The 16,445-nt window shown below is 39.3% G+C and overlaps 1 protein-coding gene across 3 annotated transcripts in view; it reads left to right on the top strand.

Moving 5' to 3' along the window:
* Nucleotides 1–16,445, top strand: part of mrtfbb (myocardin related transcription factor Bb) — a 30,561-nt gene that overhangs the window by 5,125 nt on the left and 8,991 nt on the right. Inside the window, exons 2-10 of one of the 3 annotated variants that reach the window (XM_056753239.1) lie at nucleotides 2,092–2,158; nucleotides 3,997–4,215; nucleotides 11,059–11,124; nucleotides 12,364–12,419; nucleotides 13,439–13,514; nucleotides 13,646–13,807; nucleotides 13,931–14,097; nucleotides 14,313–14,450; nucleotides 16,194–16,441. In XM_056753239.1, the coding sequence (XP_056609217.1) occupies nucleotides 4,071–4,215; nucleotides 11,059–11,124; nucleotides 12,364–12,419; nucleotides 13,439–13,514; nucleotides 13,646–13,807; nucleotides 13,931–14,097; nucleotides 14,313–14,450; nucleotides 16,194–16,441 (1,058 nt within the window). In that variant the 5' untranslated portion in view covers nucleotides 2,092–2,158; nucleotides 3,997–4,070. Of the gene's footprint in view, nucleotides 1–2,091; nucleotides 2,159–3,996; nucleotides 4,216–7,216; nucleotides 7,422–11,058; nucleotides 11,125–12,363; nucleotides 12,420–13,438; nucleotides 13,515–13,645; nucleotides 13,808–13,930; nucleotides 14,098–14,312; nucleotides 14,451–16,193; nucleotides 16,442–16,445 lie in introns of those variants that run through there. The other 2 variants (XM_056753240.1, XM_056753241.1) reach the window with 2 other exon arrangements.

A 16,445-nucleotide genomic window follows, 5' to 3' on the forward strand; every position in this document is an offset into this window, starting at 1 on the left:
GCAAAGGGGTCTGCGGTAATGATTTTCTAATGAATGAGGAAGTTGGGAAGTTGGGTCAGAACCTGTGTATGACTCTTTCCTCTGTGGAACACAAAAGAAGATATTTTGAGAAATGTCTTTGTGGTTTTGTGTCCAAAGAATTGAAGTCTATGTGGTCCATTTCGTAAAGGGATAAATAAGAATTTTGTACGACTAAAACTACAAAACACATTCCTTTCTAATGTTTTGCCCTTTTTTGGAGTTTTACATTTTTTGGTGGTGCTTTTGTATTGTCAGATTCAGTGTCTGTCTAAAAATGTAAAAAGTTGACAGCCATGATTTTTGAAATCTGATCTCTTATAAATTCATATCAATTTGAATGGTGTGAATAAACTATATGCACACAGTGTGGTGACGAATGCCCGCAAAAATCTTAACCAGCTAAGCCACTTCGGCTCTCTTGGCACTGAGGTCATTTCTGATCAAGCAATGTATGGTATGGTCGAATTTCACCCAACCAACAGCACTACTGCAGAGCATTGTTGAGTGTCTCTGTGATCAAGCCTCGAGTATGTATACTTAGATTTTTTTTATATTTGTCAATGTAGCTTGAAACGTATAGGTTGAAGCCTTTCCCCTGTTGTTATAGGATGAAGTGTGTGGATAATTTGACTTAGTCGTTGAACATAATCCAAGGTGCATCTTGAGTGAACACGTCATCCATTTGGACACAACGTCAGAGGTGTGAAGAGTACCTGAAATCCATACTTGAGTAAAACTACAGAGACCTTGCAGTGAAAATTGTTCCATTACAAGTTACAAGTCATAAAAGTCTTAGTGTATCTACTTTTAGCAGTACTTGAGTATTTTACTTATATTGAATAATTTAGGCTCAAAGCAGCACTAGTCCTCAACGCTTAAAAGATATGTCAGTGAAAAACAAGAAACTATTGATTCATGAGGAGAGCTAAACGGCGGAGTGATCATGCATAGTCCATTATACAAAAACATACTATTAGAAAAATACTGAAGCCCCACCCCTAAGCCTAACGTCACTGGTACGAAAACAAATCCTATGAAAACGGTCTTACAAATCAGCCAGCTCATAAAATAGTTACAAATTCTGTTGATGCTGTGGTTTTTTGTCCATGGTAGGGAAGTAATGATTCACAGTTGCTGAAAATCGATTATAATATGTGATGATTCAAGTTCGTTGAGATTTTAATTGAATCGCGATACATGTTTTGATCAGCAGGGGCTGCTGTGTTTACTGCTATCTTGGAAGACGTCGATATGTTGATATTTCTTTAAACCGGGTGTAACACACAGGGTTTCTGGCAATCTCATATTAATCTTGAGTACCTATAGAGAGTAGTATTGCATACGTCGTATCTTCGAAGAGTATTTAGTTTGAACACATTTATAAAAGATAGATACAGCCTTACGATTGTTTCTGAAAACATACCATGCGTCCAGGGGGGAGGGGTAGGCTGAACCAAAGCATGCTTTTTCGGGAGAATTGTCCAATAATGACTTAGAAAAGTTGTTACAAAATAGTTTTATATGTTGGAAAAAAAACTGTACGATCCCTGGGGAATGTATCGATCCCTAAATTCTCGTCCAGCATCATTTTCCATGCGTTCCATTAGAAAGTCGTACAAGCTTTTAAGCAGCATTTTCAGCTTTTAAATTGTGTAGCTCGGTTTTACAAAAACTATAAATAAAGATACGCACAGTGTTTTAGATGTTTAGAAGAGAGGGACACCAGGTAAATATTTGTCATGTGCTTCATTGATATGAATGCTAGGGATCAGATCCCTCATGAGGTTGTTTTCAATATCTCTTGATGGTCTCTTCTGTAGAGTGGCACACATCCATAAATATCTTTCATGCTATTGTTCAGCCATTAAACAGTACACAAGCAGATTACTGTTTCCACAGCAACTGCATTGATTAGATGCAAACTAGCCTGTCCTTCGCGTGCCTGCTTCACTGCGGTTTCACAGCCGTATGAGGATGAACGATTCTTCTCTCACCCATGGATAATTGTAAAAATGGGAATGCTCATATAGTTGAATTTAATTAAAGTCACACTTTTCCTCTGTTTTTTAGAGACACCATGACCTAGTGATATTCAACAGGAAGACAGCGAGCCCTCCCTGACGCACTGCTCTGACAGGTACAAACAAATCATAATAAAAGTTATTTTGTTTCAGCAACTGTAGACATTTTGTTCATATTTGTTGGATAGCATTTTATCGGCTTAATCTTGTTGACAGATTCTTCAAGATTTTTTTAAAGGAAAGCAAAAGGAAAATTAAATTCCAAGGGAGTGTTATCATAATGCTTACAGATACATGGTCCAACTTGTTTTTTATCAATAAGATTAAGAATATTATCAGGCATGTTTCAAAGGCACATCATTAACGTGAATGAGGACCAGATCGCCATCTTCTGAAGGATTGCTGTAACTCTTCAACTACTTGGTCTTATAAAACATGTTTTGTATTCGTAAGCATTGAATTTTACAATGATGTAGAAGTAAAAGGAGAGCATTTATAAACAGAGAGTAATATAGAAGCTAGTTTTTCTTAGCTACAACAGTGGGCGGCAGATGTTTTTGAACGCTTGTGATTGTGAAACACAGCTCAAAATATAAACACGGGCCCAAAGGGATGTATCTGTGTTAGTTCTCGTGTCGTTTAAAGCCCATCTGAAGACCAAAACAGCTACTTGTCTTGCACTTTATTGTAGGTTCATAACAATAGTTACCAATGTTGTTTGGAATGTTTATTTTTTGTAAGTTAGTAAGAACAAGATGAAATTGCTACAGGGTTATTCATATGATTCATTTAAAACATTTTGTAAAATCCCTTTTATTTGGCCAGTCCATCACGCCGCACACAGGCAAATCTCCATCCTTCCACAAAGAGAAAATCCTCCCTGTGAAGCTCTCCAGACAGGCTCATATCTGTGGTTTTGCCAAGCCAAATCCACTTTGTCTTCAGCTTGGCATGGAGGGAGAAGCAGCCAAGTGCAGGATTTGTCTTTGACAGTAGCGCTCGCATTGCAGGATACCTGTTGCCTCTCTTCCATTAGTCAATCTGTCTTCTGTTTTGAATTCCAGTCTTCTGGAAGAAGAACCAAGTTTCGTTTCGAAACGAACATCACGCATGATACAGAGTATTTGTTTTATGAGAATGTTTCAGTGTTTGTTTTGGAAGCTGTCTGCAACTTGATATTGTATGTAGAAGCGTCTGTCTGAATGGTAAATTGCAGCAGGGCGGTTTTTCAATTTCAGTTATGGCCACTTACCATCACTACATTCCTGATTTGTCGATTATACGATATTTAAAACTTGCCATTATTTTTTGCAAATTTATGATATAGACCCATTTGTTCATTCAAAGTACGTTTTATAGCGCCTCACCATTAAGTGTATATTTTTATTGCTAAATAAGACCGTATAGATATTACTTCCATGCATCCTAAGTGGTCCTTCGGCAACACAATGTAGATCACATTGCGCAGGGAGCATCTGTCAGAATAACACATTAAACAGCTGGCCGGACTTGCTGCTTGGATATACTCCCATATACTGTGTATTGGATTATAGCCACATCTCGACTTACTTGCACTTTAAACATTGGCCGTAGTTTATTTTTTTTTTCATGGGGATTACTGGAAGTACCATCAAACTTATATGATTAAAAACATGGGAGTATGAAAAGATTGGGGGGAGATTGACTGGCAACATTTCGTGTCTAGCGTTTCGAGGAAGCTCTGAAACAAGAGCATTTCTTGGGTTTACATCCCCAGCTTTCATCCTTCTCTTGTGGGTTTATCAAATGATTTGTTTGGGATCTTGGCAATATGAGACACGAACCGCTAAGCCCAGTTGATGAACAGTCGGTCTCCTTACACGTACATTTGATTCGCCACCACGCCCCGACAACAACAACTTTCTTGTGTTTATAAAAGCTGCCAAAACACTTAATGCCTTTTGTTTCTTTCTAGCAGACCGAGGTCCCAGCCAGTTGCCTGTACCGCCGTGGAAGTTTCCAGGGACAGACACTCTCCCCCATAGAGATATGGAACCCCGGGAGAGTCTGGGAGTGGAGGGGGATTCGGGCGTCCTGGTGCCAAGCCCACGGAGTGATGCTGTGACCCATGACATGAAGGAGCTGTCCCTGCTGCCCACTCAGAGTCTTCCACCCCTTAAAGAGCGCAAGAACGGTGAGTGAGCCCGATCGGTCGTGCCCTCAGGTCAGAGCTTCGCTCCCAAGCTCCTATTTCCTCCTCATCCATTAAGCTGCCGCCCGAGTTTGACACTGAGAAAATAAGGACTGCCAGACTGTTGAGAAATTTGTTTGTGGTAAGATGTGGGGAATTACGCAGGAATTGAATGTTGAGAGCCAACGTATAATCACGGCTTACACGCGCTCTTTAACTCTTTTCCAAAGTGTTCTTGGCTCACATTTAGAGTACACAACTGGTAAACTAATTTGTGCGTCAAATATAATTGACGAAAGTGTCCGATACTGTGGAAGGTTCAGGTTTGTGTTGCTGCTGTTGTCGGAACTCAGCGGTTCAGATAAACGTCGACCGCTGATTTTCGTGATTTTATCATCTTGCCTTAACCTTCACTGGTCGATATGTCTGGCTCTCACAAACAAAGCCAAAAGATTCAGTCTGAGAATGTTTTACTGGTATGTAAATGCTTATGAGAAGGCACAAAAGGAGTGGTCATGTGGGCAGTTGGGACTGAACCTTCCCGAACAACCCGTTTACATCCGTCCTGTTACAGTCTGAGTTCATCTAACTCCCCATGGACATCTCTGCCTTTGAGAATGTCAGCGTGTCCTGGGGCACTGGGCAATTTAATGTACAAAGGAAGGAAACCGAGACACCAGCAGACATGTTTGTACTTTAGCGCCCACAATACAACCGTCTTTACTTTCTGAATTAATCAGCAGTTCTCTCAGACAGGTTATCTTGAGTGAGTCACAGTTTCGATTCTGAGACTTTCATATTTAATATGACCTCGGATTTACCCCGTTTGTCTGCTGACCCTAATATTTTTTATTTTATTTCTGTGATTACTGTTTGCAACAACTATACAAGATATTTTGAGTTCTGGTATAAATGATACTCTGTATTGTACTTATAAAGCCTTATGCAAGACTTTAGTGTGTCAGGAGGAAAAAACAATATATATATTGAATATATATATTATATACAATATAAATATATATTATTTATAAACATTGTTTATGATTAACTTTAATGGTAAAAAGAGATTTTTGGATGAACAATGTGCTCTATAGCGTAAACAACAAACTGTTTGATTTAACCATCATCGATTCAGTCTGAGATTACAGGAAAAACTGAATCCGGAAGAAATCCAGAAGATCAAAAATCTCTCTGGACTAAATAAGTTTTACTTGGATGTACTGCGTGTGAAATTTAGCAGCCTCTAATGGTGCAACCAACGTCTCACTCCACCCCTCCCTTTTTAAGCATTACGGTGGCTGACACAGAACTAAGATGTCGTCACGTTTTTGTTTCTTTGCCGAAGGAGGTAACGTATTTACGAAATGTGCTCTGTAGAGCAGTTTGTCCATTTAGGGTTACTGTAGAAACAACATGGTGAATTCCATGTGAGGGGATCCGCGGTGTATGTAGATAGAAAAAGCTCGTTCTAAGATAATAAAAAAATAACGCTTCAAAATGTTAAGTCTTTATACACCCTTAAAGAAAAATGTATATTATATTGCATTTCTGTCAACTGATCCTCCAAAAAATTGCACATTGCACCCTTTAATTATTACAGTAAATGACTATAAATGTTTAACTTGGTTTGTAAATGACTAAAGTTTTTGGTGATGTGTATAGGACTTGCATGGTACTGTATTAAGACCAAAAATATTACAGCAAGATTTTAATTTATGTTTGGTTTAAAATGAATTCGATTATGGCGCTGGTGCACATTGTCATAATAAGAACATAATGTACAAGAAACCGATTCATAAATATCCAGTGATAAAAGAGACCCACTCGTAAATAATGAGTCCCAAAACAAGAAATGATTTTGCCTCTTTATCAGCTTTCATAAATATATTAATATTTAGTCATTTAGCAGACGCTTTTATCCGAAGCGACTTACAAAGAGTTTAGGGAGCAAAAAGCGATATGTCATACAGGAGCAATAATACATTGGGTGCCAATACAAAGTTACTGGTTTCAACTAAAGCTGGGCCGATACCTGTTGAGAGAATAATCACAACTGACAAGTATTCTATATAGAAGTTCTGCATTGAGTAAATGTCATTTACCAGAACAATTGCACCAATTAATACCCATAAAGAAACACACATGTCTTGCGTATTTAAAGAGCGACCAAAAATATGTTTCGGATGGATTACTTTGGGGCCAATAGTGTTCTCCTAATTGAGTCCTGCTCCCTTTGCCTTAAGATATTTTGATCTCTGAGTGGGTTTGTTGCGCTTTTACTGCATTACCATGACAATACCATGCTTTCTCTTCTGAATCAGTCTGGCCGTATTGAAACTTATTGTGCGGTTTCAATAAATTCCCCTATTGAAAATAATAACGGTGGTTGAATCTTTACACATATTTATTTGAGGTCTGAACGCCTTTTATTCATATTTATATTAGCCTCAGCTGATGAGTCCACACACACACAGGCGCTCCAGTTGTTTTTATTAGCTCCATCAGAATTTGTTTTTAAATGTTTCCTTTTCCTCTTAGCAATATTAATCTCCAGTTATTATGACAGAGACCACACCAAATGTAGATAAGATCAAATTGAATGGCATTTTTGCCTTTAACCACATGAGACGTGTGGTGCTTTATTAGAGCCATTCATTTAAACATAAATAACAGTGAAATGTTAAATCTCATGTAAACTCTAGATTTTATCTGTTTATTGCCACACAGCGAGCTACAAACACTAACAGAAATATCCCAGAGGTTGTTTTTGTCATTTTTGTTCCGTGACAGCATGTTCTGCTTTTGCCCAAAATATTTTTTCTTGCAGCTATAATCAAGCTAGTTTGAATTAAATGAAGTTTGTTTACAAATCAAGTTGACTTATGAAGTGCAGTATTTATTTACCCAGTGCCTCTGAGGGTTAACAGCTTCGATCCTTAGCCCCGCCCCTCCTGACAGTCACTAACACAGCAAGAGCTGAACTACTGCAGAGAGAGCACACACACACCCACAAATGCTCACACCAACCGTCTAGAGACAGAGCTGCCGAAGGAAACTTGTCGGATACTCCTGGCTGGGGATTTTCTCGCTGTTTTGCCGCGCTCCTAAATTCCTGCCGCAATCCATGGGACTCCAGACACAGACACGGCACGATCCGTTTCTCAGCTCCATGGCCTGCCTCGAAGTGGAGACCTTGAATGTCTGCAGGGGTAAAGTCAAACGATTCAAAGTATTGTCAATGTGGATTTAGAGAAGTAACAGCGTCCTTGTAAACAGTATTTCATTGATAGAAAACCTGAGTGAATGACATTAAATCGGGTTGTGAGAACATTACAGCAACTTCAGATTATTACTTATGAATGTCATTAAATAAATGTAAAGATTTGTGTCTTGTAATGGTTGTATGGTTGGTGGTGGTTTAACAAAGGGTGAATTCAGGTTGGGACACTTTCTGACATGAAGATACATGTTAAAATGTCGCAATAACGGCAAATTTCTGATGTCTGATATTAGTTATCACATTTGAAATGACACCCATGTTTTCATTCAAATTCACACCCAAACATTACCTCACCATTCTGTTGATTATTTGGCTTCTTTATCGTCCCACTTCAGGAAGTGTATCTGCTTTTAAAGCCCTGTGGGAGTAACACCTTTACACGTTTACTCGGCAGGAAGACACATGAAGGATATCTGAGCAGCCCGCTGTGCTATTTGATGTATGGCTATAGTTTTAAGGATGAGTTATTGATTGTCGAGATAGCGCCCATCAATGATACGTGAACCAAATAGTGTGTTCATTTATCAAAGCCCAAACCTGAGCTAACATGCATTCATCTCCAGTGTTCTTCCAGTGCTACAGATACAGTGAAGTGTGTAGCTGGTGATGTATATTTTTAAACCGTAATGTTAACAGAAGACAAGTCAGCGTTGAAGTGTTTTTTAAACAGTTTAGTAAGGGACTCGGTAGCCATAACAAAATTTGTCTTGTAAGCATCTGGGTTTGAGAAGTCGAGGGTGTATTTCACCCTCCAAAAACACAAATGATGATGTCATTTACTCATCCGTCCAAGTGTCTTATTCGAGCGTATGACTTTTTTCCGTTGAAGACAAGGACATTTTGAAGAATGTTAATGCTTGTCTTTTTTACTATTAAAGTGAATGGGGACTAGCTCGACATGATTGTGCCAACTGGTTGATGTCGCTATCAGTCAGTCAACATTCTTCCAGGGGACACTAAAAAATTTACACAGATGTCCTACCGGTTTTGCAGGGCATGAGGAACATTGACAGAATTTGAGAAATGTTGACGGAATTGTACTTTTTGAAATTCAGATATTTAGCGTGCACTCGCACTGTTCCTTTAAGATTAAATCTTAAAGCGTAAGTTCACCCAAAAATTAAAATTCTGTCATCATTTACTCAACCTCAGGTTGTTTTAAATCTGTACACATTTATTTGTTCTGATGAACACAGAGAAAGATATTTGAAAGATTGCTTATAGCCACACAGATCTCATCTCCAAATTTACTGCCATAGTAGGGGAAATAAATACTATGGGAGTCAATGGGGGATGAGATCTGTTTGGTTACTGACATTCTACGAAACTCTTCCATTGTGTTTAGCATAAGAAAATAAATGTATACAGGTTTTTAACAATCTGGGATAAGTAATGACAGCCTTTTCATTTTGGAGTGAATCACTTTATCACTCGATCACTTTATAAGGATATAAGAGAACTGTAGCTGAAAGGATTTAAGCTCGCTTTTGTTTATTGTACAAATTGAAGATGGGCTTGAAGAGGTCAGTCGCGGTTCACCACAGATCATCAGGGTCGACGTCATCTCAACAAACATTGGGATGACTTCACGCGTGTCATGTACCGCAGTACTGAAGTAATGATGGTTGTGATTATTCTCAATACATGAAATGCCCCTCTTCTATCAAGTTTCATTCGCAACGTTTTAAAAAAGAGCTTCTTGCTCGTGGCACAGGAGGGGATTTGTGATGGATAACTGTTTTACTATCGAAACCCACTAGATAACCTTCTGGCACAAAGACACAATGGAAAACATGAGCCGGTACAGAGTGTTCCAAGCTTTTTGGGTTTTGGGAGGGCGCTGAGCATGCACCCAGCCTGCCGTTAGTCGGCTCGATCTGCTGTATGAAGAATGGATGTGTTCTGTTCGACTCTAACCCCCACCTCCCCCCCCATGCCATTTCTAAAACATTCGGTTTCCCAGGCCTTGTTCTCACATCGCTTCAGTTTATTTTAGACAGGGTGAGTCAGACAAGAGTGGTCACTCTCCTGGGAGCTCCACGGGACTGGGTGTGCTAGGCCTCATTCTGCAGCCAATCAGATTCGGTCTGTGCTCCCAGCGCTGATGATGGTGGGACGGGGGGTTTAAGTCCACGGAGTATGTTCGGCGTTGCGCCATGTCATTTTTCACAGCCCTTTTTTTCTAGATGTCATGTTTTCTCGTGAATATACATGCCCATGCTTGTTTGTTTATAAATGTGTACACAGAGTCCCATCTGTAGTTTATTACAGTAAAGCAGCACTGACTGAGGTGTAGTACATAGTACCCCACATTTCACTATTTCACTGGATTTGTTGTCTGTTTGGTGTTCTTGGTTTTAATGGACCAGAGCTTCCTAAACCAAATCAAAACACAAACCATCTCGCTTTTTATGGTCAGCACACGCAGAGGAGACTGTTTGGCCAACACTTTAGATGACATCATCTCCAGAGGTTGATAGGACCACTGCAGTGTTTATTATTTTCGCTAGAACTTTGGAGGCTGTTCTGTTGTTGATCTCTATTATAAACAGCTTTTTTATATGTTTGCTTTTGAGGTCAATGCTATCAATCTTTGGTCCCTTTTGATACTTTTATTACATTCCAACAAATAAAAAATTAAGGCTGAATCTCAGGACATAGCATTTAAATGGACCAGGGTTTAAATTGACAAATCTCATGGGTTATTGGTATTTTTTGGTTACTGTGTGATTTATTTAAGGGGTCATATGACACTGCCTAAACGAATATTATCGTTTGTTTTAGATGTAATGCAATGTGTATATATGATTAAAGGTAAATAATGCATTATTATCCACATAACGTGCATGTTTGTATCTCCTCTTTGCCCCGATACTCTGAAACGCACCGATTTTTACGAAGCTCATCACTCTGAAAAGCGAGGTGTGCTATGATTTGCCAGTTAACCAGTGCGTAGTGATTGGTCGAATACTGCAAGCGTGTGACAGAAATGTAACGCCTCTTACTATATTTGGACAATCAGGTTCCAAAGCAATTGTACTGACAGGTACTCCCACCTTACTTGAGTATACATTTGGGCGGTCTAAGTCAAATCATACCACAAACTGACGTAGATTTGTGGGGGTGTGGCGTTTCAGGCAGGTATGGGTGAGCATTTGCTTTTAGATAAAATGCATCTTTTGTTCCGACACTTTAATTTTTGCAATTTTGCGTGTCTAATACAGGCATGGGCAACTCATAAAACACACCAAAGACACAAGAAAAACCTGTTTTCACGCCATATGACCCCTTTAAAGGAAAACCAGAATTATGAGATACTATAAAAGTATAATTTTATTTATGTCACAGTGTTAATAATGACAGAAATTGTTTTGCTGTAACCACATATTTAGGATAGTTATTGACAACCACTTGTGACATTGGTTGAACCCTGAATGAAGAATCTGGTATTTGGATTTTCTGTTTAGTTGTGGTTGGTCACGATGTGCATGGGATTTTTCTTTGGTGTCAGTAGTTTAAACACATTTAGTAAAAAAATGACAGTGTTCTGTTTCTTGTTTCTACAGTGTTGCAGTTAAGACTACAGCAGAGGCGCACGCGTGAACAGCTCATAGACCAAGGCATTATGCCACGTGAGTATCCATGCTTCACCTAAGAACAGGATGGTTAAATTGTAACTGTGTCGATGTGTAGGCAAATTTTTCCTGCCCTAAAATGAACTTTCATGGCGTTATGTAAGTCAAATCGGCCAAAAGTCTCTTTGATATAGCTCCAAATTCACTATCACTTCAAGGAAAAGTTCACCCAAAAATGAAAAATCATTTATTCACTCTCATGTCATTTCAAGCGTGTGTGACTTTCTTCTTTCTGCAGAACACAAAAGAAGATATTTTCAGGATTGTTAGCAACCAAACATCGTTGATCCCGAATGACTTTCATTGTTTGAACACAAAACCGTTCAAAACATCTTCTGTTGTGTTCCACAGAAAAACAAGTCACACACAGGCTTTGAGGAGAAATAAACAATGACTAAATAAAAATTTTGGTTGAATCATCCCCTCAATTCATCATATCTAAATCCAGATCAAATGCTAATTCTAAAAGTGAAATACACTGACCACCAGGCACCATTATTTTGTAGATTGCTCCTTTGGAAGAGGGGTGGGTGTGAACTAACTTATGAGTGTTGGTAAGGAGGGCAGTTCTAATAAAAGGAGTCTGTTGAGGATATAAGCTGATAAGAAGGGAGCGATAGAACAATGGTGTGGCTGATGTTTGTCTGGAACAGCAGGAGCTGCCGTGCACTCTCACTACAGGCCGTCTGCACAAGCCCTTGATGTCACGGTCCAAAGTCCAAGAGTGAGTCAGCGACTGAGCCTGCACTTCTAGTCAGCAAGATCTGCGATTACCTCCCAGGCTTTATGGTCAATGCTCCATGGCTCTAAATCTCGAGACAAATTATTACCTAGTGCTAATGTGAGGATTGGGGCGTTAAAGATGTTTAAAGATTGCTTTTGTGTAGTTTGTACAGCAGAGGAGAGTTGTGGTTCCTAATATGACTAATCAAAGAAAAGTGAAAAATATATTTGCTAATCAAGCCACGTTGTTTGTAAGTGCATGAGTTAAACTCTCATTTCCTGTTGACCATTCACATAGATCACAGCTCAACACCCACAGAAATACTCATATTTGTTCCTGTCTGGGTTTTTTTAACTGGGCCTCTGAAGTGGGTCAACATATTTCTTTAAAATCATACATGTCGCTTTAATTGATTATAGATTTATTGGACAGAAATATAAGATTTTGATTTAAGATAGCATGTCACCTAACTGGTTTTTAAACGAAGGCTTTGAATTTATTTGCCTTTCCAGCATTGAAGACTCCGGCAGTTTTTCACGGGCAGGTCAGAAGTCTGGAGAGGGCACGGGTAAATATACACTTCTCAGATATTTTCGTACACTTTCCATGATTTTTGTATTTTAATTTTGTAACGGTTCTACTTTGGTTTAAGGATGTAAGATTACATAAGGTTCAGACTAATGACTTCATATTGGATAGATGTGATAGATCAGTGTATCTGCCAGACTAACACAGTCACTCTAAAAAATAAAGGTGTTACAAAAGTTTCTACACAGCAGTGCCATTTTTATTCCTCAAAAAAACATTCAGTCAAAGGTTCTTGTAGAGACCATTTCTTTCTCACCATTATATAATCTAAAGAACCATTTTCCACTATAAAGAACTTTGTGTAAAACAAAAAGTTTCTGTGAATGTTTAAGGTTGATCCAAAACTATAGACTTCTTTTTTCAGATGAACACAGAGAAAGATATTTGGAAGAATGTTTGAAAGAAAACAGTTCTTGGACCCCATTGACTACCATTGTAGACAAAATTGCTTTATAATTTTTTTGTTCTGTTGAACACAAAATAAGATATTTAGAAGAATGTAAAGCAAACAGTTCTGGGGCACTTTTGACTACCGTTGTCATTTTTCCTTCCATGGTAGTCAACGGTGGCCAAGAACTGTATGGTTACAAGCATATTAAAAAAAAAAATCATTTTTAGATGAACTTTCCCTTTAAAAGTCGTGTGTGTTTTTACACTGTGTGTGGCCATCTTGAGATTTTTAGCATTACCTGATAATTCTGCTCAAACTCAGAAAGGATGTGTAAAGTAATAAGAATAAAAAAATATGGAATCTTAGCACTTTGTGATTTTAACACATTATGAGTCATTTTGTGTTGATTCTGTTTTAAATAAATAAAAGGGACAACCTGAGGTTGACTTTAAAGTAACACAAAACAGGTTAATATTTCCTACACACAGAGATGTTTTAAACACAGCAATGTTTTGTCTTGAACACAACCATTTTTAGAGTACATTAATATGCTCTGGTGTAATATCTAAAATTCACAGTATACATTTGCATTTTCCCATTATGTACAGACCGAGAATTTCCTGAAGCATAAAATTCGTAGCAGACCTGATCGAGCCGAACTTGTCCGTATGCACATTCTACAAGGCAAGTGCCCGACCAATTGGACGGTGTGAAGTTGAGAGCACTTCATGACAAAGTCTTGTGGAGCAACACACTTTATTTTGAAACAAGTGTAGCTTTTCTCTATTCTGACATTTTCTCTGTTTGTATTTCAGAAACCCTGGCTGAGCCGTCTTTACATGCCACTCAGTTGAAACTGAAGCGGGCTCGTCTGGCTGATGACCTCAATGAGAAGATTGCACAGAGGCCTGGACCAATGGAACTGGTGGAGAAGAACATCCTGCCTGTCGACCCCACTGTTAATGAAGTTATTACTGGTAAACAAAAAAAAGGGAAATGACATGGTTAATCATCAACTTTACTGGAATTGGGGGGAAATACATCACTGGCCTAATCTTTGTTTTTTGTTATGTCCTGTTTTTGCCTTTTTGACAATACAGACGAGAACTGCCCAATGGATGTTTATAAGTTTGATGAAGACAGTAGTGATGCTCTTTCTCCAGAGCAGCCGGCTAGTCATGAGTCTCAATTTTCTGCATCATCCCCTATAGAAGTCAGATTGTCAGATGTTTCCTCTGTATCACCTCCAGCCAGCTCCAGCGTGCAGGTCAGCCCCTCAGCCAGCCCTCCATTCACATCCATTATAGTGACTAATAATTCAACATGAAACTTTGTTCACTTGCTATTAATAAAGCAAGGTTTGATATAAACATGTATTTGCCAAGTGTGACACATACTTTTTTTAAATCATCCAGACATCCGGCCTTTTCTTCATTCTCTTAACACCACGGCCATATGACTTTTGATCTTTTTTTATCTCAGTTTTGTCCACCTACAAACCAGTGCACAGGCTTCCTCAGCAGAGCATCGGTAGATGATCAAACAAACACTCGCGAAGTGACAGTCGCTCAGCCAGTCGCTGCTGCTGCCCCCATTAAACCCGCACCCGCCCTCGTGAAGGTAAAACCATACAGCCCTATCCCCATGATGTCATTTCCTGCCTGTGTTTATTTTCTCATCATAGATAGCGGTCAGTGACTCACTGCATTTCTCTTGCTGATTTCTCAAGAGCAACTCTGATAAAGTTCACCAGCCAAAACTGAACCAAGAATAAAATGCATTAAATACACCCTCATAGAAGAGAATATAAAAAGAATTTCCTCTTTTCTCAACACGTCACTGTGTGGTTCACAGAGAATTTCACAGAAAGCCCAGAACTTAGCTAAGAACCGACCAGTGGGCTGATGCCATACAAGTTGTTTGCCTTCAGAGAACATGCAAACACGGCCATCCGTTCAAGAAGCTAGAATACCATCAGGCAACAAACACTCTAAAAATAAATAGTGCTATATGGCACCAAAAGAGGTTCTTTGCTCACAATCATTGGGGAACCACTTTTAGTGCTATAAAGAACCATATCTTGGTTTTTGAGCGGTTCTTTGGGATGACTGAGATGCTATATAGAACCGCTGAAGAACCATGAAGGAGCTCCCCAAAGAACCACTTTTTTTCCTACATTACCTTTAGTGTCTGAGATCAAGTTTAGGATAATGCTTAACTTAAACTTTGGAACCGATAATGTCATTTATTCCCCTTCATGTCATTTCAAACCTGTACGGTTTTATCTGCAGAGCACAACAGAAGATATTTTGAAGAATGTCCGAACAACATTGCCTCCCATTGGTTTTGTGTCCATACAATAGAAATGAATGGGTACCACAGTTGTTCGAATACCAACATTCTTCAAAATATCTGTTTTGTGTACCGCATTAGTGAATGATGACAGAATGTTCATTTTGGGGTGAACTATCCGTTTAACCAGTTTAACCAGCTCCTTTCTCTTTCTCAGTCCTCCTGTATGATCAGCATTTTCTTTCTGGTGAACAACATGGCTTTAACCTGCATAAACCAGATTGAACCGACGTAATACTGCTCACGGTGCACAAATGGAGAGCAGCAGATAGAGCTGGGCTTTGTCATTTTAAACTGTTTGTTTAGAACAACTTGTCAAGGGTGTTTAAGGCGAAAGCGTTTTAAAAGAGCTGCAGATGCAGAGTTTAAGACACCAGCAGCACCTTCTGTCTACAGTTGAGGGTCAAATGAAATACTTAACCTCATCATGTGGAGAAGAACAAACTGAAAAAAACTGATGACTAAGAAACAGGGGTCAGGCAATAGTTGGTGCGTTTATCACAATCTTCAAAGCATACTCCACATATTTACTTCATAACAGAAGGTCACTGTTGTTCTCCTCCAGCTGAGATCATACAGAAGGGCGTGAACTTTGGGAATCTGAAGCCATCTTGAAAACGGTGTTATTACATCCTGATGGCTTTCAACTCCCTCCCTCAGAAGCCAAACCATTTCACATATATCCTGTGACTCTGGACGTTCAAACAATTAGGGTCATGCCCTCTCCATGTCCTGTTTCCTCTTCCTGCCATTTAGGTAGATGTGCAAGCATGTCACACCTATTCACAGTTGCAAGCTGACCGTTTCGTCTACAAATCTTTCACCTTGTGGTTTAGTCACAGTGCTGATGTTTCATTTCGAGGGGCTCCCATAATCCTCCAGATTCGCTGTATTCTCTGTAACAGGGAGGATTGTGGGAGTCTCCTGAAATCACAGTTCGCTGTGTGATTTACGTGACACTTTTAATGATCTGACCCCATGATCTCGATTCTCGCCCTTCTTTTCATGCAGCAAAGCCAACACAAACAGGCCAACGACAAGAGCCGTAGCAAGAAGAGTAAAGAACCCAAACCGAGAGTTAGGAAGCTGAAATATCACCAGTACATCCCACCAGACCAGAAGCAAGAACTCAGTGAAGCCCTCATGGACTCGTCGTACGCCAGACTTCTTCAACAACAGCAGCAGTTCCTGCAGCTCCAGATCCTCAGCCAACAGCAACAGCACTACAATTACCAGGCAATATTGCCGGCGCCCATCAAGTAC

Source organism: Triplophysa dalaica, chromosome 7 (assembly GCF_015846415.1).
Source record: "Triplophysa dalaica isolate WHDGS20190420 chromosome 7, ASM1584641v1, whole genome shotgun sequence".
Classification (NCBI taxonomy): domain Eukaryota; kingdom Metazoa; phylum Chordata; class Actinopteri; order Cypriniformes; family Nemacheilidae; genus Triplophysa; species Triplophysa dalaica.